Genomic DNA, 23,180 nt, shown 5'->3' with positions numbered 1-23,180 from the left:
ATTTACATACCATTGTCCCCTTCCATCAGGCTCATATCATTCAGATACACAATGTTGGTGAAGGCCTCTCTTCTTCTCTCCAGCTCCAAACAGAGAATAAGATATCCAGGCCAGAAACTTTAAAGAGACCAAAGTTGGTGAGAAGAATAAAAGGCAGTGAATTTATATGGCATTGTGCTGTCCAATCCAGTAATATTAGCCACGTGTGGCTATTTACATTTATTTATTTTTGGCTGTGCCATGAGGCATGTGGGATCTTAGTTTCCCAACTAGTGATGGCTCCCATGCTCCCTGCACCTTGGAAGCACAGAGTCTCATCCACTGGACTGCCAGGGAAGTCCCTGCTGCTGCTGCTGCTAAGTTGCTTCAGTCATGTCCAACTCTGTGCGACCCCATAGACGGCAGCCCATGAGGCTCCCCCGTCCCTGGAATTCTCCAGGCAAGAACACTGGAGTGGGTTGCCATTTCCTTCTCCAATGCAAGAAAGTGAAAAGTGAAAGTGAAGTCGCTCAGTAAATTTAAAAGCCAGTTCTTCAGTTGACCAATACGCATTTCAAGGACTTAATGGCCACATGTGACTAGTGACTACCATATTGGACAGCATGATAAAATATTTTTAGAATACTTTCATTCCCTCAGAAACTAGAGCACTTATGAAAAAACAAAAATTAAAGTTAGTGATAAATACTAATTCCCTGGTGGCTCAGACAGTAAAGAATCTGCCTGCAATGCAAGAGACTTGTGTTCAATCCCTGGGGTGGGAAGAACCTCCAGGGGAGAAAACGGCAACCCATTCCAGTGTTATCGCCTGGGAAATGCCATAGACAGAGGAGCCTGGCAGGCTATGGTCCATGGGGCCACACACAGTCAGACACAACTGGGCGACTAAGCATGCTCTCAAGGCCAAGCCCCAACTATCAGACTTTTAAGCTTATATACTTTATAAACTTTAAGGTTTAATATAAAACGAGCATATTTCTTCCGCAAACATGCAAACTTTGGCAGCTCTCCTTGACTCTCCCCTTCCTCACTTCCTATACCAGTACCTACAACTCCCACTGTGTGTTCCTTTGACATGCCCCACCGGCCGTGCTCCTTCTGTTGCCCTGGAATCAATTCAGTCATACCTGAATTACTCCACCAGGTTCCTAGCTGGCCTTTATTTCTTGTCTCCAATCTTTCTCACGTATGAACCAGAAGCCTTCATTTGTCATGCATTTTTGTACCAAAAAGTTTAAAAGGGTCTCCGCTGATCATAAATTCTTTTAACCACCTTTCAAGGTCCTATATGATCTCATGACCCACCACCTGGCCAGTCTCATCCCTCATTATCAATGAACAAATATGTATCAAGTGCCTACTACTTTATGAACTATGCACCAATAAAAAGCCATGTCAGTTTTCATGGCCTTGATCTTGCTGTTTGTCTCAGTTGACCTGCCCTCTACCTGGCTCATTTTTAAATACAAACCCTCCCCATTCTTAGGGCTTACCTCCATGTCTCACCTCCTCCCTGAGTCCTTCACCAGAAGCTCTACTGAGCCCAGTCTGATCTCTCCCTTCCCAGAAACTGTATCAATTACAACTTGTATCACACAGCCTGGTACTTAACTAAATACACCTGAGAACTGGAGTGACCAACTAAGCAGAAGGGGGAGAGAGGGACAAGCAAGGACCGGTCTCATGTGCACACAAAATAAAATATGCTCAAAATTTAAAACAAAAAAAAGATGCTTATTAGCACTTAAAACAAAGAAGCACTTTAGCCAAAAAATAAATGACAAAGCATATACCTTCAGTCCCTTAACTACAAAGTTATTAACTAAAATGACTCTAACCTTAACTTCAGCTTCTAGGAAAATTCTCACTTACCCATGAGACCTACAGATGTCAGCCATTTTCTCTTTTGTTGTAAAATCTGCAGGAAGTTTAATCAGATGAAGGATGAGCTGACTGTAACCCCAGGAAAACAAGTGGGAATGAGGCCTGAGAGTTTAAAAAATATCAGTAAATTAGATAGGAAATAAACTCTACAAAAAAGCTTATTCGTCAGCTAACAGGTAAGAATAGAAGTTTAATTATATTCTTTCCATCATTATATTTTTCAAATATTTCTACTTGGCTTTCAAAACATTAAAATCGCTGTCTTTCCTATGACAAATACCTGTTTATTTTTTTTAATTATACATTTTAGAAATCAAAAGAAAATTCAAAATTCTGTCATTCACAGATAGCCATTTTATATCTTTTCAGACCTTTTTTCTAGGCAAGTAAGACAGGCATTTTGGGAACTTTTAAGAGAAAACATAAGGAACATATCTGATATATTACAAGCATCAATATGTATTTTTTATGAATTCTGGGTTTTCTAAATACCTTATTCAAGACTCTATATTGTATTTGGTTGCACTGAACAGCTTCAGCTGCATGCAACAAATTCTGATAAATTCTTTTCATTTTTGTTCTGTTACAAATGTTTTTTAATTTTCCTTGTTACAGATTCTTAGATACACCCGTCATTCCAAAGTGGACATTTAATTTCCAAATACATGGGGCTTTTAAAGTATCCTTGATATTAATTTCTCATTTTTATATTAATTTCTCATTAAGTGCCGCTCCTCTGCAACCACCATCTATGTCTCTTCTGTCTTTTAACTTTATGAAGGCTTTCTGTGGCTGAGTGAAAAATCTCTCTCAATAAATGTGACATTGCACTTGAAAATACATGGGTTATTTTCAAATATCTTTTGATATTGCTTTCTAACATAATTTCACAGTGATAAGAGAACAGACTCTATGATTTCAATACCTTTAGACCATGAAATTTTTGCACCTTGTTTTATGTCCCTGGCTATGTTCCATTGTCTCCTGGCTTATAATCTTTTGGAATTTGAACAGAATTTATACGCTGCTGTTGTGTGAAAACTGTATAAATCTTAACTACGTTGAATTGGTTCACAGTGCTTTTCAGGTCTACTAAATCCTTCTACTTTTCTATTCATTCTATTAATTATTCCGAGTTTGATATTGAAACTCCAACTAAAAAATAACTGTAACACACAGTGGAACTATATGTAACTTTGTCCTGTATTTTCCAAGTCTCCTATAAAGGTGTTATTATACTTTCACAATTTAAAAAAGAAAAAAGAAAAAAAATTCCTAGGTTACGTATTGTCTAGAAATCCCTTGGCAAATTTCTAGGAAGAAAACACACAAATACACACACACTTTTCCCTCTAACACAAGTTTAATCACCAAGTTCTTAATGTTGGTCCATGGAAGAGTTTCACAGGCCAAGTTTAATTCTCTGAAATCATGTGCAAAATTCTCCATGAATGTATATATTTTTCTGACAGGAATCATCAGATTCTCAAAGGGTCTGTGACTCAAAACAAATGTTCAGAACTACTAGGCAGTACACTCAGTCTGATTACTAACATGACTTGGGTATCTCTCTTCCACAGCTGTTCCTAAAGCAAGCCCAGAATGCTCTATGTGAATAAACTACTTCCATTCCAAAGGAGCACCAAGCTTAGAAACGATCCTTTGTACCTGGGGTTTCCGGCATCATCCATAGTGCTGGTGCTTGGGGGAGCATCATGGGACACAGCCAACAGCAGCCAATCCAACCTTAGAGACTCTGGTTGTAGAAGGGACTCAAGGAAGGATGGCCTAAGAAAACGTGGAGAGGAAAATCACCAATATTCATGTGGAGAAAGGAAAGATAAAATGTGCAGATGTGACGAGAACGTTATTAAGGGATCAATATAGTGGACGAAACAACTTGAAAAACCTTCTGCTACAAAATGGATACAAGTGCTGGTGAAAGTCTAATAGCCTTTTAAGTGAACAGCTGAGCTTCAAGATAAAAAGGAAAACACCAAAGAGCCAAAAAAAAAAAAAAGAAAGAAAGAAATACTAGTATATCAAATGTGAACCAATCAGAAAAGGGAAGAGGGGAAGTTGCCATTCTCAATAATCTAGGAACATGTGTGTTTACTGCCACAGAGAGATAGGAAAAGAGGCCTCAGCCCAAAGAGGCTGAGAGAGCTGGAACTGAGAGCCACCCACAGAAAGCTGGGATATCATCACAAAAAGGTGGCAGAAAATCCACTCACTGGCAGGGATAGCAAGGAAGCTTATCAGTCTTGGCCTAGGCCCTGAAGCAGGAGTTTAACTTCACACTGTTGATCTGAGACTCTCTGAGAGGGAGAGGGGCAGGACAGAGAACTGTGGTTAGGGGCACATGTGTGATGCGTACTGCGATCTGTGAAAGAGGGTACATGATTGCCAAAATCCTCCTCTTCTACAACAGGTACCTCAACTCTGTGGCAGTTAACAATAAACAGGTTTCAACTGATTATATGAGAGAAACAATGCTCTATCAAGAGAACGTGAAAGTCACTCAGTCCTGTCCGACTCTTTGCGAAACCATGGACTATACAGTCCATGGAATTCTCCAGGCAAGAATGCTGGAGTGGGTAGCTGTTCCCTTCTCCAGGGGATCTTCTCAACCTAGGGATCAAACCCAGGTCCCCCACATTGCAGGTGGATTCTTTACCAGCTGAGCCACAAAGGAAAGGAAAGTCTTTATAAAAAAAGAAAGAGAGTCTGCAAATATTCTTTCCTTCTCACCGTTGATCTTCGGGCCTTGATTTCACCAGACTGTCTAAATAGGCCAAAAACTGAACAGGATTATGATGACAAAGTTGCATGACATCTGAAGGCAAAATGGATGGGTAAAACCTGATTAAGGATCGAAGGGCTGATTCTCCAAATTTCTCATACAATCTGCATTTAAAAACAAAACACATTAGTCTCCAACTTCAGTAAGATAATATAACTTGGTTACATTATCTACATATTTATTAGAAATGAAAATAAATATACTAACAAGAAGCTGCTCAACATGTGATAGAGGAAAACTTTAGAGACTAAGACCAAGAAAAATGCCTGGGCTTTAATGCATATGAACAACATATAGGACCACTCACCGGGCAGCATACACAATCAACAAAGGACTGTCAAAAGGAACCGAGTCCTCCAATAACTTTAATCTTGTTGGAAGGTCTCCTTCTTCCATCTTTATATGTGTAGGACTGGAACTCACCATTTCTAAAAGACAAAGCACACCCTTTTCCCTTCATCTCATAGCAGCTGAAAAAACTTAATTCACGAACATATGAATCAACAATCACTAGTCTACCTACTGTGTGCAAGTCCCAACAACATTTGTAAAGCATCACAGGAAAGACAAAAAACACAAGAGAGACAATCTCTGCTTTTAAGAACCTTAAAATCAAACTGGGAGGCAAAGCATATTCAATAAGACAAAGGAACAGATAACCAATATATAAGTGACTATTACTACTGAAAAAGCCTTTTTACATGTGTTATCCATATTACATATATAAGCTATATAGTATATATACCTAGTACATATGTACCATTAATGTCAAATTCCTTAATTTTTTTTCTAGAACTGGTATCCCTAATCCATCTTTTGGAACGTCTGTCCTGGGTGGATATATTAGCAAGAAATAAACTCTCTATCTGCATTACTATGAAGTATCAGAGCACTTGAGCCTACTCAGCTATTATGATCTCTCTGTGCCTGATTTTCCTCACCTACTAAAGAGAATGCCACCATCCACTCCAAGCGTCAGAAGGAAGAAATGAAACGATGCCAGAAAAGGGTTTAGCGTTAATAACCAGCACGTGTAAGTACTTAATAAACAAGACATACGATCTCTCTATCAGTAAGTTATGTTAGGGATTTTCTGGTTTTCACATATCAGCATTTATGAAATTTTGCTTAAATCCAACTTTTCCAACACTGCTATATCATTTTCTCAATGACTGTGAGAAAAATAAAACCAACTTCTTATAATAGCTGCAAGAACTATTTAAAACTAAATTGAGTTGTAGATCAATTTCTTAAAAAAGGGAACAATCTCAACAGAAAACAAAATTAAATTGAATAGAAAACTAAATGGATGGTTGCCCAGAACAGAGATGATTTCTACTTTTTTTTCTTTAAACTTAAGCATGTCAACATGCTATTGACCTCTATACAAATGTTTATCTTTAGCAAGGCAATCTGATTATTACCTTTCAATCCTTCAATAAAAGTATCCCAAACACAAGGACTTTTAGGGTAACTCAGCTTGATGCTCTCCTTTGCTCTTTTCAAATCCAGAAGAAAAAAGTACTTCTTTAGGAACTGACAAGTCAGCATTTCAAGAGAGCACTGCTGCAGAGTGTGGTCGCCATGCCCACCGGTACTTTTGATCTCAGAATTGAATACACTCAGTTCCAAACACAATGTTGTCAATTCGGCCAGATCCTTCTGAAGACTGTCTGCTATACTCCAAGGAGAACATATTTGGAAAACGTCATCATCCAAGGGCTCCCTCAGACTATTTACAGATTCACATGCTATTTGATCAATAGTTTCTTCATTGCCTAAAGAGTCCCTTTCTTCTTTTTCATATTCTTCATCTAATATTCCCTTTTTTGACTCATCAAGCAATAGCATATCCTGGTTTGATTCCGTGGATGAGCTGCCAGTATCTGAAATGCAGGAAAAGTCCTTCATGGCAAATGTCTTTTCTAACTGTGAAAGCCACTCCCGTAAAACCATTCTCAGGGAGTTCGGTTCAAATAAAACCAGTGGGTCCTGTAGCTTGGTCCTATACAAGACAGACAAGTATGAAACTTACATTTTATGTGGTTTTTCAAAAACAAATTGTTTCATGTTAAATAAGCCTAACACAGACAACATTACTTATCTGAATAAATGTTACTTTTCAATATTTTTTTTCAACTCTTTAAATAAAGATGATGTCAGTATAAACACAACACAGAGAACATTAACTTAGTACTACTTCTTGAATTCCAATGCCCAGTGAAGCTATCTCTGCCCCATACTGTCCCAGGACCATTACCTATGATCTCAAAGTCATTCTTACTTACTATAAAACTTCATTCACAAATACTCACATTGCTTCTGCTGTTGCCACTGTGAGCTCTTGGAACTTGTCCTCTTCTGGAAGGCAACTAGCTATTTCTTCTTTTTCTCTAGAAAAGTATGAAAAAAGTTACAGGGGATTAGAACTTCCTTGGGTAAACACTTCTAAGTGCTCATTAAATGGTACCTATTGTACTTAATGTTACATGAAGCAAACAGACAAGTATAAAAAAAAACGGTCCATGGCTTCAAGATGAGTAAGCTCAAATTAGAAAGAAAGGCATGAAAAAATAACTCTATTACCAGAGAGAACAAAATAAATGCTAAAGAGCAGAATAAGCACTGTGCTCTGGGCACAGAAAAAGGAATAATTACTCTGACTAGGCAATCAAGAGGGCTTTCCAGGTGGGGCTAGTGGTAAAGAACCCGCCTGCCCCTGCAGAAGACATAAGAGACACGGGTTCAATCCCTGGGTCAGGAGGATTCCCTGGAGGAGGGCATGCAAGCCACTCCAGTATTCTTGCCCGGAGAATCCCGTGGACGGAGGATCCTGGCAGCGCACAGCCCATGCGGTCACAAAGAGTCAGGCACAACTGAGCAACTTAGCACAGCGCACAGGCAATCGAGATCCCTAAGGAGGTGGCAGCATTTGCCTTAGGAAACAAGGGGAGAAAACACTGCAGGTGGGAGAAACGGCGTGAAGAAAAGCAGTGAGGTGTCCACACCCAGTTCTCTGACAGGACTAGAATTCCAAGTGCTTAGAAGGTTGTGGGGAGACAGCAATGGCACCCCACTCCAGTGCTCTTGCGTGGAGAATCCCGTGGACGGAGGAGCCTCGTGGGCTGCAGTCCACGGGGTCGCGAAGAGTCGGACACAACTAAGCAACTTCCCTTTTCACTTTTCACCTTCATGCATTGGAGAAGGAAATGGCAACCCACTCCAGTGTTCTTGCCTGGAGAATCCCAGGGACGGGGGAGCCTGGTGGGCTGCCATCTATGGGGTCGCGCAGAGTCAGATACGACTGAAGTGACTTAGCAGCAGCAGAAGGATGTGGCTAGAAATGAGGCTGGAAAGGTCGGCTCAGGCCAGACTGAGGGCTGCCTTAAATATAAATGCCACAGCACTATCTGTACTTTTTTCTGACATTTATATATATGGTTTCATGACTAAGCTACTCTAAAGGTAACGCCCTTCTATCCCATCTGTCTGTCTAATACACCCTCACTCCATGAGTCTATCTCAGTTACTGATGATGCTGAGCTTGTGTACTTTCAATGCCCAGATCACCTGAACTATGAGAAAAGGAGGAGAAAAGATAAGATACACTGTGCCAGTCCAAGAGCTCTGCTGCAACTCCACAACACAAGGACTATGCCACCAGCATATCATTGGAAGATACACAACATCATCAATGCCAAAGCTCTTGTCTTATGGCCAGAGAGGATTACTCACCAACATCACTGTGCTGGTCAGAAGCAGAATCAGAACAAGGCCTCTATCCCTGGTCATCCTATTCTAATACACCTTTGTTAACACCCTAGACATTTGAAGAGATCTGGAGGTGGGGGAAGTTGTTCAGGGGAAAGACAGAAGAGGCGCTCGATTAAAATTCTGTCTCAGGAAGTCTTTCCTAGTGGTCCAGGGGTTAGGACTCTGCTGCCACTGCAGGGGACAGGACTCTGCTGCCACTGCAGGGGACATGGGTTTGATATCTGATCAAGGAACTTAAGACCCTGCAGGCTGCACAGCATGGCCACACAAAAAAATCCATCTCAACAGACTTGCTATTGGTTGATGTAATTTTCCAGTACTTACTCTGCAGTATTTACAATTTTTATAAGCTACACAATCTACAATGAAGAGAGTTACTGTGTGCCTACTTCTTTAAAAAAAAAATGTAGTTTATGGCTCTCTTCAAACTGACAACTATGTCCTCTAGAATTTACACAGACTTCTCAGCAACAACTTACTCAGTGTCTTCCTCCTTTGGGCGAGTGACTGGACTCACATCCTCTTCACAGGACTGCTCATCACCCCTAGGTTCTTGTCTCACTTTCAGATCAGGGCTTGTATGAAGGGTGCCAATCTTCTCAGTAGTTTTACGCACAAAGCTGGAAACACTGGAGGTCAAATACCAATAAACTAACGTGAAAAAGGTCTCATTACTGCCAAGAATGAGAATTTCAGTACATGAGTTCTCTATGTTCCTGTTAGTCTCTGAAGGGAACCGGGACTTACTAACAAGACTCTGTTCATTGCAACTTCCCTAACCAAACTACATATTTCACATAAGGCCCACATAAATGTTATAATATAAAAAGGATGGACATCGTTTACTAAACTACTTTGATTCAGCCCTAAAGAAAAGGTCTTTAATTCCAGCTGTGCCTGCAATGTTTCTGCATGTGATCATCCTAAGCCATAGAATTTCTTCATGAAACTGCTCATTTGTCACATTTATCCTTCTTGGAAAGCAAATATGTATCCAGTAGAACTCAGTTTAGCAGCCCTGGCACAAAGTCTTCTCTTTCATGGTCAATCCCTGGCCCACAGAGTAGTCAGAAAGATTTCTGAGGCATCTCCAACTCTGAGCCCAAACTGAGAAATGATTAAGAAATGACTAATGCTATGTGGAAACTTTTCCTATCAAGGATGAGGGGACGAAAAGGTTTTTAAACTTTTGCCCAGTCTGGGGGAGAAGGGGGAGGTGGGAAGCACATTTGTAACAACTCAAATATCCAGCTACTCAGACAATCTTGAGGGTAGTTACATTCCCCGAAATTGAAATGAGAAGTTAACAACTTCACATAACAGGCTATATGACGGATAACCTAGTGACTTCCTTTTAAGTCATTTAAAATGTCTTTCTATTCTCAGCACAGACATGCCTAATATGACAGCAGAAGCAAAACCAGAAATGGGATTAAATGACGAGACTAATGAGCTTACCTCTCCTTGACGGCCTGAAGAGACACAAGAGGAGACGGAGAACGAAATGATAATGGAATGCCGAAGGGGAGCAAAGTTTCACTTTTATCCGTCTCAAACGCCACTGATGCGTGAGAAACGTTATCTGGATGAATGGAATCAGGGAAAAGAAACAAAATCTAATCACACGAAGTTTTTAAATCTTTAAAGAAATTCCGAAATGAATAAACCAAAGGAAATAAAAGATTCAATACCAAAATCACAACTGACCCAAATACAAATGAGTGGAACACAGGTTTATAAGATGCTCAAGATGGTCCACATATAAAACACTCAGACAGGTACCTTCATTTTTCCTACTAACCCTGAATCCCCATAGTCATAAAGGAAGTTTAGAGTCTCTATTAATCTCTTCTCAAGAGTTCGGCCACAGGAATACTTGAACATCGAAAAGTGAAGGCAAGGACCCCCAAAACTGTAGTAATTTTTCATTCCTAATGAAAAATAATTCGGTTAGTCAGGATAAAATTGTTCCACTCTTTTGGTTAATGACTTCCTCTCTTAACCTTTCCCGCTCTTTAATACAAGATCAATATTAGGAACTTTACCAAATTTAGCTTAAACATGAGAGGGAAAAATTCCAACTAAACATAAACCCATTCCTCTAATGGTGAAGAGATCAATAAGTCTGGATGGAAACTCTATCAGCTTAATAAAAATTATTAACACTTTGTAGAGGAAAAATAAAGAAGCCACAGAAAATAACTGCTTCGCATCAGCAATCAATAAAAACACTTCCCGTTCCTCACCTTCACTTCCCTGAGAGCCACAGCAATGATCTGGTTGGTCCTCTTCTTGATGTGAGGCGAACTCTTTAAGTCTCTCATCTTCTGAGAGTGTCTGGCTGTGAAGGGAACAAGAGTCTTCATCTGACTGACTGCCTCTTCTACTATTAATGATACGATAAATACCAGAGTCCAAGATGCTGAAACTTTCCTAAAAAGAAAAAGAATTAAAGACCAATTAAAATGTTTATAACACGATATAGCTCTTTTAAGGAAAAAATCAACACTAAAAGCAGTAAGTCATTAATGAAAATTATGGTTTATTAGAACAAAACGGTGAGCAAGGTCTCACTGCCTGGCAGCCGGTCCCTCTGACATGCCTGCAGCATCATGCGACCAGATTTCTCCAGCCAGTCTCCACCAAGCCTGGCAGTGAGAATGAGGATTAAACGAGACAATCCTGAGCTGCCCTGAGACTCAAGCTACCATGAAGCATCTGAAACCACATACTAGGGGCAATTTAACTTGTACCAGAGGCTACATAATGTACATTTTCAAACAAGATATAATAAACAATGACAAAACAAAACACAGTTCTAAGTCACACACAAAGAAGTGCTTCAGAGGGCTGTGCAAGAGCTGAAAGAAAGCCCCCTCTTGCCACCCGCCACCTCACCTCCAGTATAAACACTGGAAAGAAGCTAAGTTTTGGGATCCTGGAAGTAGGTGAGGACAACCTCATGGAGAACATCTCACTGTAGAGCAAAACCCTTTGAAAAGTGCGAATACCTACATGTGATGAAATGGAGCTTCTTCTACTGCTACAGGCTGAATCCAAAGGTTCCAATTTTAAGATCAACTCTTCCAGTTGGGAAACTAGATCACCACAGGCTGTTAAGTCCAGCTGAGATTTCAAGTGTTCCAATTTATCTACAGTTAAAGTTTTTCTTCCCTAATAAAAACAAGTAGAAACCCAATAGGAGAGCTTTCCATTTGTAACTAATTCCATATTCAAATTGCTAATACATTGACAGAAGTCTAACATAGAACATAAAACCTCAAAGGTGCTTTAAAAGGGCTTTAAAAGCTAGTAAAAGACTTTATGAGAATTTTCTTAGGAATTAAGCATTTAGTTAAGAGTTACTGCACACATAATAATTTCACTTAAAACGAGGCCTGAAACTAAAATAAATTTGTGGGTAAATTTTATTTTGGGGCTTCCCTGATGGCACAGATAGTGAAGAATCTGCCTGTAATGTGGAAGACCCAGGTTTGATCCCTGGATCGGGAAGATCCCCTAGAGAAGGGAATGACTACCCACTCCAGTATCCTTGCCTGGAGAATTACATGGACAGAGGAGCCTGGAGAGCTACAGTCCATAGGGTCACAAAGAGTAGGACATGACTAAGTGACTAACACACACGTACGGTTTTTCTTGCCCCCACTCCCCACTCCAGACTTAACAGGTCATGCTTCCTTTGGGGATTTATTACTGTTTAATCTGCAAGCTAATGTGCTGTTCACAGTTGCTCAGTTGTCTCCGGCTCTTTGCAACCCTATGGACCGTAGCCCAGCAGGCTCCTCTGTCCATGGGATTTTCCAGGCAAGAATACTGGGGTGGGTTGCCATGCCCTGCTCCAGAGGCTCTTCCCAACCCAGGGGTCAAACTCACATCTCCTGCATTGGCAGACGGATTCTTTACCCCTCAGCCACCTGTGAAGCCCCCTGCACACTAATAAATATAAGCAACTGTGTAGCATAATCCTGCAAGCCAGATTGATCTTAACAACCCAGATGAACATGTAAGCTGATTGACTCACTCTGCTGGCAATGACAGAATTTTGGAAAAGACAGCAAGTTCGAGCAGCCAGGTTCCACAGGCCTCTCCTTATCAGACGTTCCACACAGCGCTCCACAGACAACAGGGAGAGATGTGAGACCTTCCCATTCAGGTGTAGACAGAACAGCTCATTCTTGCAAACAGCCACATCCTGAATATCTACAAAAACCACAGGGGTAAACATGCAGGACGCTAACCAAATATTTCTTTTCCATTTTTGTGACTGAACGAAATTACTTTAATAAATTCATTTTATACAGTCTGGTTTGATCGAATTTCACCTCTATTTTTATATTTTCATTTCAAAGAGAAAATCATATTTTAGACACTATTCTAAAAAGATCAAGAATAAGAGGAATACCTGTCTGATCTAAAACACTATATTTAAAAATGCTATTTTTGTGTGAAAAGAAGGGCACTTTAAAAGAGGGTACTTTTGAGACCACACTATCACATTTCTGAGAGTAACAAATTTGATGTCAATAAACAGACTTTAACACATATGTTAATCAACAAACCGTTCCTTAAAAAATACCCGTCTTGGCAGAACATCATGAAAGAATCTAAAACACTATAGTTTCCACAGGAGACCCTCAGGAAACCTAATTCACAAGAAATCAATGTTGATCAGATCACGAGATAATGGTTCATTTATCTTTTTTATGTTTTTACAAAGTACAAAATGACTCGTAAGTCAAGATACAATCTCTGGGCAATCATACTAAAAATCTTAGATTTATTTCCTCCATTTCTGGTTTAAACCAGAAGAATATAGCGACTGATAGTCTTTGCCTCAGCCACATAAAATAGCTATTGTTCCCACAAGGACTTTTCAAATTCTCCCCTCCCTTGCCCTCCACCCTGTTTTTTGCACATGAAGAGTGTTTATTAACTCAGGGCTTCCCCAATATGTCAACCCCAAATTATTAAGCCACAAAACAAGAGTTAAAGCAAGTTTTCTAACAGAGATAAAGATTAAGGGTAAGTAGAAGGGGAAAATTAACCCATTCAATCTTTAGCAGTGGTTAGCTAATATTTAAGAATAAATGAAAATTTTATTTAAAATAACTAACTATAAATTCACAAATATATACTTGGGAAGTACCTTATAATGGAATACACCTATGATGTTAATCTTTGAGAGAAATGTCACCTCTTTCTACTTTCTACTTCTTACACTGCAAGAGAATCCTCCTACAATAATTAAATCTTTCACAAGCATGCAATTAAAAATTATATAAGGAAAAAAAAACATAATTACCTTTGACTTCACTCCAAAGAAGAACTTGAACATTCTGAGGAATGAAAATATAAATTCCTCTTTCTGTCCAAGTCAGCACACAATGCTCACTGCAAGAAAACATGGAAGAGGTCAAGAGAATTCTAGTTTGCTCGGACTCAGAGGTTTATGATATAATTCCCTGAATTCAGACCCTCACATTAGCTATTAAAGCAAGATCTGCCTATACAGAGAAAATCCAACAATAAATTCAGCCAATCATGTCCTATCACCTCTTTTTTGTCTGTGACAAGAGCCCACTGAAAGATATCATAACATGATGCCAAAATGGGAAAAATTCAGATACACTAAATACATTCTACAAAAATAAAACGCTGGTGTCTTACCTGATGTTTGTTAAAATAGCTAAACCTCCCATATCTGGTATGACAGGGCCCATTTAAAACAAAGACTAAACATAACATCTTACCATTCCTCACTGCTCTGGTGAGCTACTTTTAGGGAGGGAAATACTTTGATGTCCTTAGTTTTATGTGGGCAATAAAAGATTGAAAATTCCCAGTCAACTCTGGGAGGTTTTTTTGTTTGTTTTTATTAAAGGCTATACCTGTATTATCTAACCCTGCAGCAACTCATTAAGATAGAAGCATTATTCCTATTTTGTAAAAAAGAAAAACTGAAGCCCAGAGAGATAAATAATATGTCGAAGGCCATTCAGCATGAATATACAAGAGTCCAAATTTATTCCAAGGAGTCTGGGTCCAAAATCTGGACTTTTTTCTCCACACCTCATAGAATCTACTGCTACCCTCACTAATCCTCAATGACCCACCCACTGTTATCTGGAATTCTGAACATTCCACTTACCTATAGTCTTGAAAGGTCACAGATTTTCTAGCTGCCAAACCCAATAACCTTCTTCTTCATTTTCTTTCTTGAGCCCCCAGCAGGGGCCAACCCTGCATATTGTCCCTTCCTTCCTGAATTGAGAGTCTTCCTAGACTCTGGACACTGCCTCTTCATCCACCTCCCTTTCCAGTCCTCTGGCGCTCTCCATCTTGGCTCATTTCCTTCTATACTCCTTTGCTCATGTATCTCATTTACTCTCTCCAGGCTGCTATTACTTTTTTATACTCCACTGGTAATCCCTACTTCTTGTTCCTGGTCAGAGCGTTCTCCACATATAACATTCTCATTCTAACCACCTCTCAAGGATTAGCAGCAGCTTTACTCCCCTTTGAAATCCTCTGTGACAGCCCTTAGCCATCGCTCACAACTCTTACTTTTGATTGCTGTTAAACATTTTCTAGAAATAAACTATATCTCTCCAAAAATTATGATCTTGAGAACAGGGACTTTTATTTAGTTTATGCCTCCAAGCGTACTACAATGGTAGGTACCAGGTGGTTACAAAACCAAGAGTGATATTTAACAGGAACTGGGTCATCACACAAATATTAAACATTTTGCCAATATAAGATCAGATCACTGTCCCTACAGAAAAGTAACCTTTGTCACAAAGAAGAAAGAAATCATCAGAACCACAGTTAAAACTAAAATTGGAAGGTTGTCTTTAGGAGCCAGAGAGGAAAAAAATCAGACCAGAAGATCCCTGAATACAGAGATACAGGATCACGGTTTTGATATTGAACTTCATACTCAGGTTGGAAAAATTCCGTAAAAATAGGTATGGGCTGGGGCAGGGCAGGGGGACTTACCTAAGAGCTGAGACTTTGTCATTTATACAGCCTTCATCCCCTTATAATAAACAGAAAGCGACACAAGCCTAACAACATTGTTTAAAAAGTTAAAGAAGGGAGGGATTTCCCTGGTGGTCCTGTGGCTTAGACTCCATGCTCCCAATGCAGGGGCCCCAGGTTCAGTCTCTGGTCAGGGAGCTAGATTCCACATGTACAACTAAGGGTTCACATGGTGCAACGAAAGAGCTTGGAATGCAGATCAAAGATCCTGCATGCCACAACTGAGACCCAGCACGTGCACAACCAAGGGTTCACATGATGCAACAAAAGAGCCTGCAATGCAGATCAAAGATCCTGCGTGCCACAACTGAGACCCAGCACGGCCAAGTAAATAAATATAATTTTTTTTTCAAGTTAAAAACAGGAATGTGATATCCGTGTGCCGAAAAGGAAATTAAGTATACAAATTTGCTTCCTTGTCGCATTTCCTCGTGGGATTCGTGGGTGTAACAGTGAAAGTTATCATAACACAAATAGGGGAAGAAAAGTTAACAACAAGCCCTCTTAGTGATTTTTTATTTAGCCATTATTTGAGAACTTTCTGTGTGCCGAGCACTGTGCCAGCAGTAAAGGAGCTAACGGTGTGGTGCTGGGATAGATGTGCACAGAACAGTGAGACAGGATGGCGATGGAGGCCGAACAAAGGCGACAGTAGTGCAAGCGGGCAAGCGTCTGACGTAAGCCACCGGGGAGCCAGGAAAGGCTTCAAAGTGGCACTAATTATTACTTACGCTGAGGAGTAGGCAGAGCCAGATCACGCAGGGCTTTGTTAGCTAGGCAGGAACTCTAATGGGAGCTTTAAATAGTTTAACTCAAAAAACTAACACTACCAGGAGAACCAAGCAGACTGTGGCCTTACCATTAGAAAACATACTCTGGGGTAAGGGACTTGCCTGCACCCCACACATCACACACAGTCAACAAATGCTTAAGTGTCTATGACGGGCCAGGCATTATGCCAAACACTGAGAAAAATACAGTGAATAAAACAGACACCAAGCCCTCATGGACCTTACCGTCTAGGAATAAGATAGGCATACATGTTTGAATGTGTAATTATAAACAGTGGTAAGTGCCATAAAGAAAGAGGTTTTAATATGCTTCATCTATGGGCAAATAAATAGCTTTCTCCAGTAACTTTCAGGATGAATTATGGATTTATCAAAGAGTTACACTCTTTACAATTGACTTCCAAATATTTCAGTGGAGGTAGTGCAACATATACATACTTTAGTTAGGGGCAGTTAGTTGACATTTCAAGTGTTCTATTTTTTGTTTTTTTTTTAATTACATTCAAAGAGAGGTTAGTTAGTCTTTGAAAAAACTCAATCAAAAGCCAAACTCCAGACTACCCTATAAGAGCTCTACAGAATGTTTCCTGAATCTATATTAACGATCTTGTTAATTAGCCTAAGGGATATTAGAAATAATATCCTATTGCTGAAACAAGAGAAGTTCAAGACATACAGACTGACTGGAAACCATACACTGGGCACTCACTCCCATGCTTGTAGAACAAGCTGTAGGAACTGGCAAGGCCAGCAGCTAACAGCTCTAAGTGGCACTCTGTGCTACCACTTAATAGTAGACTTTTTTATACCTAACCCAAATAGAAAGCTAGCTAAACTCTGACGTTAGAATATGGCTGGCTGGATCCAACTTGAGCAGGTTTTTCATGCAAAGCACCTAAAGAACAGGAAGCTGAAATTTCACATTTACAAGAACAAATTCTACAACGACTTTTGCACCTGCTTGCTAAGAAACATACATATGCAGCAGATTTCAGTCTGAGGCTTGCTTTCATTGCTGTATCCCACCAGGGAGGGGAGGTTATGAAAGAATGTGTACCTATAGCTCTGAGCTCTAATTGTCAGATGTACCCAACAACTATAAAGTGTTCAAGTGGTTTAGGGCAGTTCAAACCAGAAAGGGAAGTGTATTTCTATGCTTTTTTACCATTCCTCATATATAGCACTTTACACAGTCATTTCCTGATTTTCTAAAAATGATTTAGTACAAAAACAAAGTTAAGAAGCTAACTGCCTCTGAACAAGAAACAGATGAAGTTTTTTTTGTTTTGTTTTGTTTTGTTTTTGAGGATCAAAGAGAGAAACTTACCTAACATGTAAGAGTTTGGGGAAAGACAAAGACTGGGAGGATCCAATCGTATGATCATACTGAGGTTCTGATCTAGGAAGTAAACATGATTCATGATTTAATCACAATATAAAAGCACCTTTTTCGACACACAGGAAAATTTCTGCCTACAAAACAAATTCAAGAGCCAGTTCACTGCATTTGCTCTTGTTCAATTTGCTTTAACCATATAAAAAATAATTGATTAAAGAGTTTTAGGTTTCTCTGAATCTTTTATTAAAAATTCTACTTCACTCTTAAAAGGTATGATAAAATCTTTGATGCATATAGAACATCAGAGGTTTCCACCCAACCCCCACCCCATGTAAGTTCCTCAAATACTTCCTGCTGAACATGTAAGTCATTACCTTAGATTAATCACAGGAAGAGGTGGTGAGGAGAGGAGCTTCTTAAACTGATGTGTGCTTAAAACTTCTCCATCAAAGTTCACCTCCCACATCCTGGAGCCGGGGCGAGCACAGTATATTAGGGGCTGCTGGCCTGCAGAACACCTTCCCGGGAAGAAACAAGCTCCATATTCTCCATCTCTTTCCTTGTTTCCAATTTTCCAAAATTTTTCTCTAATACCCCCCACAAAAAAAGAAAAATCATGTTTACTTACAGAAACGTCAAAAGCACTGGCAATGCAAATCCACATAGCCATAAGAACCCCACCCACAGTGTCCTCCCTTTCTTCATATTAGCAATTTACTGGAACAAACAACAGAATGGGAAGATCACAACAGGGCTACAACTCTCATTTGCCATCAACTATTTCTGTTATAGGAAGCAAAACACTTCAGGTTAGTACTCAGTTTATTAGCCACAGTCAGAGTTAATGTGAAGGCTCTTTTTCAAAACTAAAAGATGAGTGCTACCAAACCATTTCCTACATTAAATCAGTTAAATCCTACTGATTGCTCATCTTGTTTTTCACCTGTCCCATGGAGGCCACTGATCTACTCTCCAATTCTGTCTCCAGGCCACTCGTCTGTCACAAATACCCAACAAACGCCTCACTCTTTCCTCAAAACGCTAAGTCCTTCTGAAAGTCTGTACCTTGGAACATTCCGTTCCCTTAGGATTACACGAACTAGATATATAAAAGAACTGCACATACAAAACTGCCTGAGAACGTGGAGGGTGACAATGAGTATGCCTCTTCCCCAACACTCCTTTCTTTTTCATGAGCTAACTCCATCCTTCCTCCTCTGACAGTCCTCTCTGACTCCTACAAGCAGAATTCCAGGCTTCCCACGCCATGTTTTCAAAGCAGTCACCGCATTACATGTGGCAGTGGTGTCTGCTTGAACGGTAGGTGCTAGTGGCAAAGAACCCACCTACCAATGTAGGAGACACAAGAGACTCTGGTTCCATCCCTGGGTAGGGATTTTGATCCCTAGGCAGGGAAGATCCCTGGAGGGGGGCATGGCAACCCTCGCCAGTATTCTTGTATACAGAATCCCCATGGATGGAGGAGCCTGGCAGGCTACAGTCCATAGGGTCGCAAAGAGTCAGACACAACTAAAGCAACTTAGCACGTGCGCACACACCCTGCACTAAAACAAAACATCAGCTTTACTAGAAGAATAGTTTTCAGGATTAACTAAAATAAGCCAGAAATGCATTTTATTTCCCAAATAAGGAACATAAGTAATGAAACCATAACTCCTTGTATTGCTCTGTATGCACTTCAAAGCACTTTCACATACATAATTCTTCTAGTAAAGCTCATTAACAACACTGACAGAAAGCTGCAGGAAAAGCAACCTCGTATCTCACTTGGGTTAGTTATGGGGAGCCTTGGTTTGAACAAAAAAACGTGTTTGTTTGGAAAGGAATATAGCTTGAAACAAACAAAACTTTAACATAAATAAAAAAATTTAATTATTATACTATCCATGATCCCCCAAACCGAATTCTAGCTAATGAAGAAGGCATTTCTTTAACATGTTATTTTTGCAGTTGGCTATCCTTATAACCAACTCTAGTCACAATCCTGTGAAATGAGAATTAGCAGCTATATTCAGTTCAGTTGCTCAGTCATGTCCAACTCTTTGCAACCCCACGAATCGCAGCACGCCAGGCCACCCTGTTCATCATCAACTCCCGGAGTTCACTCAAACTCATGTCCATTGAGTTGGTGATGCCATCCAGCCATCTCATCCTCTGTCGTCCCCTTCTCCTCCTGCCCCCCATCCTTCCCAGCATCAGTCTTTTGCAATGAGTCAACTCTTCGTATAAGGTGGCCAAAGTACTGGAGTTTCAGCTTCAGCATCACTCCTTCCAAAGAACACCCAAGACTGATTTCCTTGAGGATTGACTGCTTTGGTCTCCTTGCAGTCCAAGGGACTCTCAAGAGTTGTCTCCAACACCACAGTTCAAAAGCATCAATTCTTCAGTGCTCAGCCTTCTTCACAGTCCAACTCTCACATCCATACATGACTACTGGAAAAACCATACCCTTGACTAGACGGACCTTAGTCAGCAAAGTAATGTCTCTGCTTTTGAATATGCTATCTAGGTTGGTCATAACTTTTCTTCCAAGGAGTAAACGTCTTTTAATTTCATGGCTGCAGTCACCATCTGCAGTGATTTTGGAGCCCAGAAAAATAAAGTCTGACACTGTTTCCACTGTTTCCCATCTGTTTCCCATGAAGTCATGGGGCCAGATGCCATGATCTTAGTTTTCTGAATGTTGAGCTTTAAGTCAACTTTTTCACTCTCCTCTTTCACTTTCATCAAGAGGCTTTTTAGTTCCTCTTCACTTTCTGCCATAAGGGTGGTGTCATCTGCATATCTGAGGTTACTGATATTTCTCCCGGCAATCTTGATTCCAGCTTGTGCTTCATCCAATCCAGCATTTCTCATTTGCACAGAGATAAAAATAAACCTCCATTTATTTATGTAGTTCTTTATACCATTTCACAAGATTCTCAAAACAACCCCAGTAAGATGTTAATTCAATCCAGTGGTCTGACCACTTGTCAGAATGTCAGTCAGATTTCTGAACTGGACTGTGTAGTAAACAGCAAAAACCACAAATGAAGAATAGTTACAAAATTTGTGAGATTAACTAATATTTTATCAAAATCTCAAGGGTAGATTTAATGGCCAAAAGGTCCAATGTCAAAGGATATACTAGAAGTGACTGAGGTACAGAAAAGGCACAAAATCGAGACGGAAAGATTCTGGTCTGCCTCCTCCAGCTGCATGATGTCAGGCAAGCTCTGTTACTCACTAGGTCTAGGCTAAAAGTGAACGGCTGACATTGGATGACGTCCAGTTCTATAAGTCTAACTTCATCACTGACCCACAGTCTGAAATAAGTCAGAACCAAGTACATTCCCCTTCCTACTAATTCCAGGTATACGGATGCTTTGCATCGCAAAGCCTTGCTCCACAGCTGTATACCTAGGTTCTGATGCCAGACACCTGCAACCTCCTATTACTGGTCTCCTTTCCACAAGTCTTTCTCATCCCAAGAAAACAAAGTGCAACCTCTCCTCACCTTCTCACGAGATAGAAGAACCCCTAGAAAGACATAAAAAGCTTCCAATCCTGGACAGTTCTAAGAGGACCAACTTCCAAACCCTGGTTTTCCACATGTACACTTCCTTAAGGAGAAGGCAATGGCACCCCACTCCAGTACTCTTGCCTGGAAAATCCCCTGGACGGAGGAGCCTGGCAGGCTGCAGTCCATGGGGTCGCTAAGAGTCGGACATGACTGAGCGACTTCACTTTCACTTTCACACTTCCTTAAAATGATCTGAGAGCCCATGTGCTTAGTTAGAGTGACATTTACAGCTGTCACTCTCAGTATGGTTCAAACTTACCAACGGGATCCGCAGCAACTTCCATCTCACACCAGAAGGACACATCGTGGAATATGCTTAATTCTTTCTTGCTGCTCCCCAAGAGGCTGCACCTTCCTACTAGAACAGCCTCTCCCCTCCTACCTTTCTGCCTTCAAACTTCACCTACTGAACCTCCTCATCAAATTACTGAAGCTGGCTAGCAGACTCACAGGGGTTTATTAAGCAATTCTCTCTTCTTTTGTGTGTGCTCAAAATTCTCCATAATAAATTTCTAGAAGAGGGGATGGGTTCGGAGGAATATGGTAGCTGGCCAAGGCTACTAGAAGGGAAAAGGCGGGGTTGGGGGCAGTGAATATTTCTATGCAGTGAGAATGGCTGAGGAACTTAAACACAGTGATACACAAGATTTATTCATTTCAAGCCATTTCCTGTTCTAGTACTTCACAGCTACTACCAATACACTCCTTTGCCATTCACTGGCCCTTAGGCTTGACCCTTGTGAAAGTGAATTCGCTCAGTCATATCCGACTCGTTGCAACCCCATGGACTGTAGCCCACCAGGCTCCTCCGTCCATGGGATTCTCCAGGCAAGAATACTGGAGTGGGTTACCATTTCCTTCTCCAGGGGATCTTCCCAACCCAGGGATCGAACCCAGGTCTCCCGCATCGCAGGCAGACGCTTTAACCTCTGAGCCACCAGGGAAGCCCACTTGACTTGACCCTTGAGATTTCAGTAAATATTTGTCAGCTTCACAAAGTTCTTACTTAGTCTTCACCCAGTTTTACCTTTTAGTAAAATTCTATTAAATACACAGCAAAATTCCACATCACCATAAAATCTGAGACTCTGAGCCATGTGGGAGAGCAGTTCTCCTGGGTTCCATTATCCTTGCTCTCCACCTGGGCACCTTTCCCAAAAAGTCTCTTGCTTTTCCAGCAAAAGGAAAAAAAAAAACAGAAAAAAAACTACATAGCCAATTTCAACAACAACAAACTCAATCAAAGAAGACACCCTGATTCCCCATATAGGAACAGGCCTTTGTTCAGCCTTCCTTCATGGCACTCAGACCAGGCTTCTTGGTAGAATTGAGCTTGTGCCTTAGTCACCCACTGGACTACGGTGACTCTCCTCGATATCCTCTCTGCTCTCTAACATCAACTTGCACAGAGCTGGTTCCTTATTAATGTTTGCATAACTGAAATGAAGAAACTGGGCAAGATGTCTTCTAAGTCCCTTCCAGCTCTGAAATTCTGTATTCCCAATGACTCATGGTTAGTAAATGTACCTCTCAGTGTCACACAAGAAGGATCGAGTAAGCGAAGATACAAGGAGTCTTCCATCCAAATAATCTAACTGGACGACACAGGAATCAACTGTCGTGATTGTCTGAACAGGAAACATCACAAAGGCAGCGGCTGCCTAAAGGGGACGTGATGAGAAAATAAAATTTATCCTTCTGTATACACATGATCCTTCTCTCTTTACCTTTTAAACGAAAACAGCTTAGAGAGCAAAACAAAAATTTTAAATGGGCCAAAATTAATTTCCCTGTTAGACTATCAGTTTCATCCATTCAACGAATGGATCTACGTAACTGCAGAGGAGAATTCTTAAGGCTCTGTTTGTGATTATCTATTCTTAGAAGTTGGAATGAAAAAGACAAAATAAGTTTTCGAATATGTGAGAGAACTGTTCACCAGTA

The 23,180-nt window shown here is 40.5% G+C and overlaps 1 protein-coding gene across 2 annotated transcripts in view; it reads right to left on the bottom strand.

Annotated features, from left to right (window-relative positions):
* The window catches only part of HPS5 (HPS5, biogenesis of lysosomal organelles complex 2 subunit 2), a 44,847-nt gene that overhangs the window by 8,778 nt on the left and 12,889 nt on the right, over window positions 1–23,180 (bottom strand). For both annotated transcript variants that reach the window (XM_005699540.3, XM_018043000.1), the window contains exons 6-21: window positions 22,764–22,897; window positions 18,028–18,240; window positions 17,642–17,713; window positions 13,785–13,873; window positions 12,504–12,682; window positions 11,477–11,635; window positions 10,708–10,894; window positions 9,920–10,043; window positions 8,941–9,090; window positions 7,003–7,080; window positions 6,112–6,692; window positions 4,995–5,115; window positions 4,636–4,791; window positions 3,553–3,672; window positions 1,873–1,986; window positions 11–117 (exon numbers count right to left, since the gene is read on the bottom strand). In XM_005699540.3, coding sequence (XP_005699597.2) covers window positions 11–117; window positions 1,873–1,986; window positions 3,553–3,672; window positions 4,636–4,791; window positions 4,995–5,115; window positions 6,112–6,692; window positions 7,003–7,080; window positions 8,941–9,090; window positions 9,920–10,043; window positions 10,708–10,894; window positions 11,477–11,635; window positions 12,504–12,682; window positions 13,785–13,873; window positions 17,642–17,713; window positions 18,028–18,240; window positions 22,764–22,897 — 2,584 coding nt within the window. The remainder of the gene's footprint in view (window positions 1–10; window positions 118–1,872; window positions 1,987–3,552; window positions 3,673–4,635; window positions 4,792–4,994; window positions 5,116–6,111; window positions 6,693–7,002; window positions 7,081–8,940; window positions 9,091–9,919; window positions 10,044–10,707; window positions 10,895–11,476; window positions 11,636–12,503; window positions 12,683–13,784; window positions 13,874–17,641; window positions 17,714–18,027; window positions 18,241–22,763; window positions 22,898–23,180) is intronic.

This window comes from Capra hircus, chromosome 29, assembly GCF_001704415.2.
Source record: "Capra hircus breed San Clemente chromosome 29, ASM170441v1, whole genome shotgun sequence".
In the NCBI taxonomy this organism is placed as follows: domain Eukaryota; kingdom Metazoa; phylum Chordata; class Mammalia; order Artiodactyla; family Bovidae; genus Capra; species Capra hircus.
This window is presented reverse-complemented; position numbering and strand designations above follow the sequence as displayed.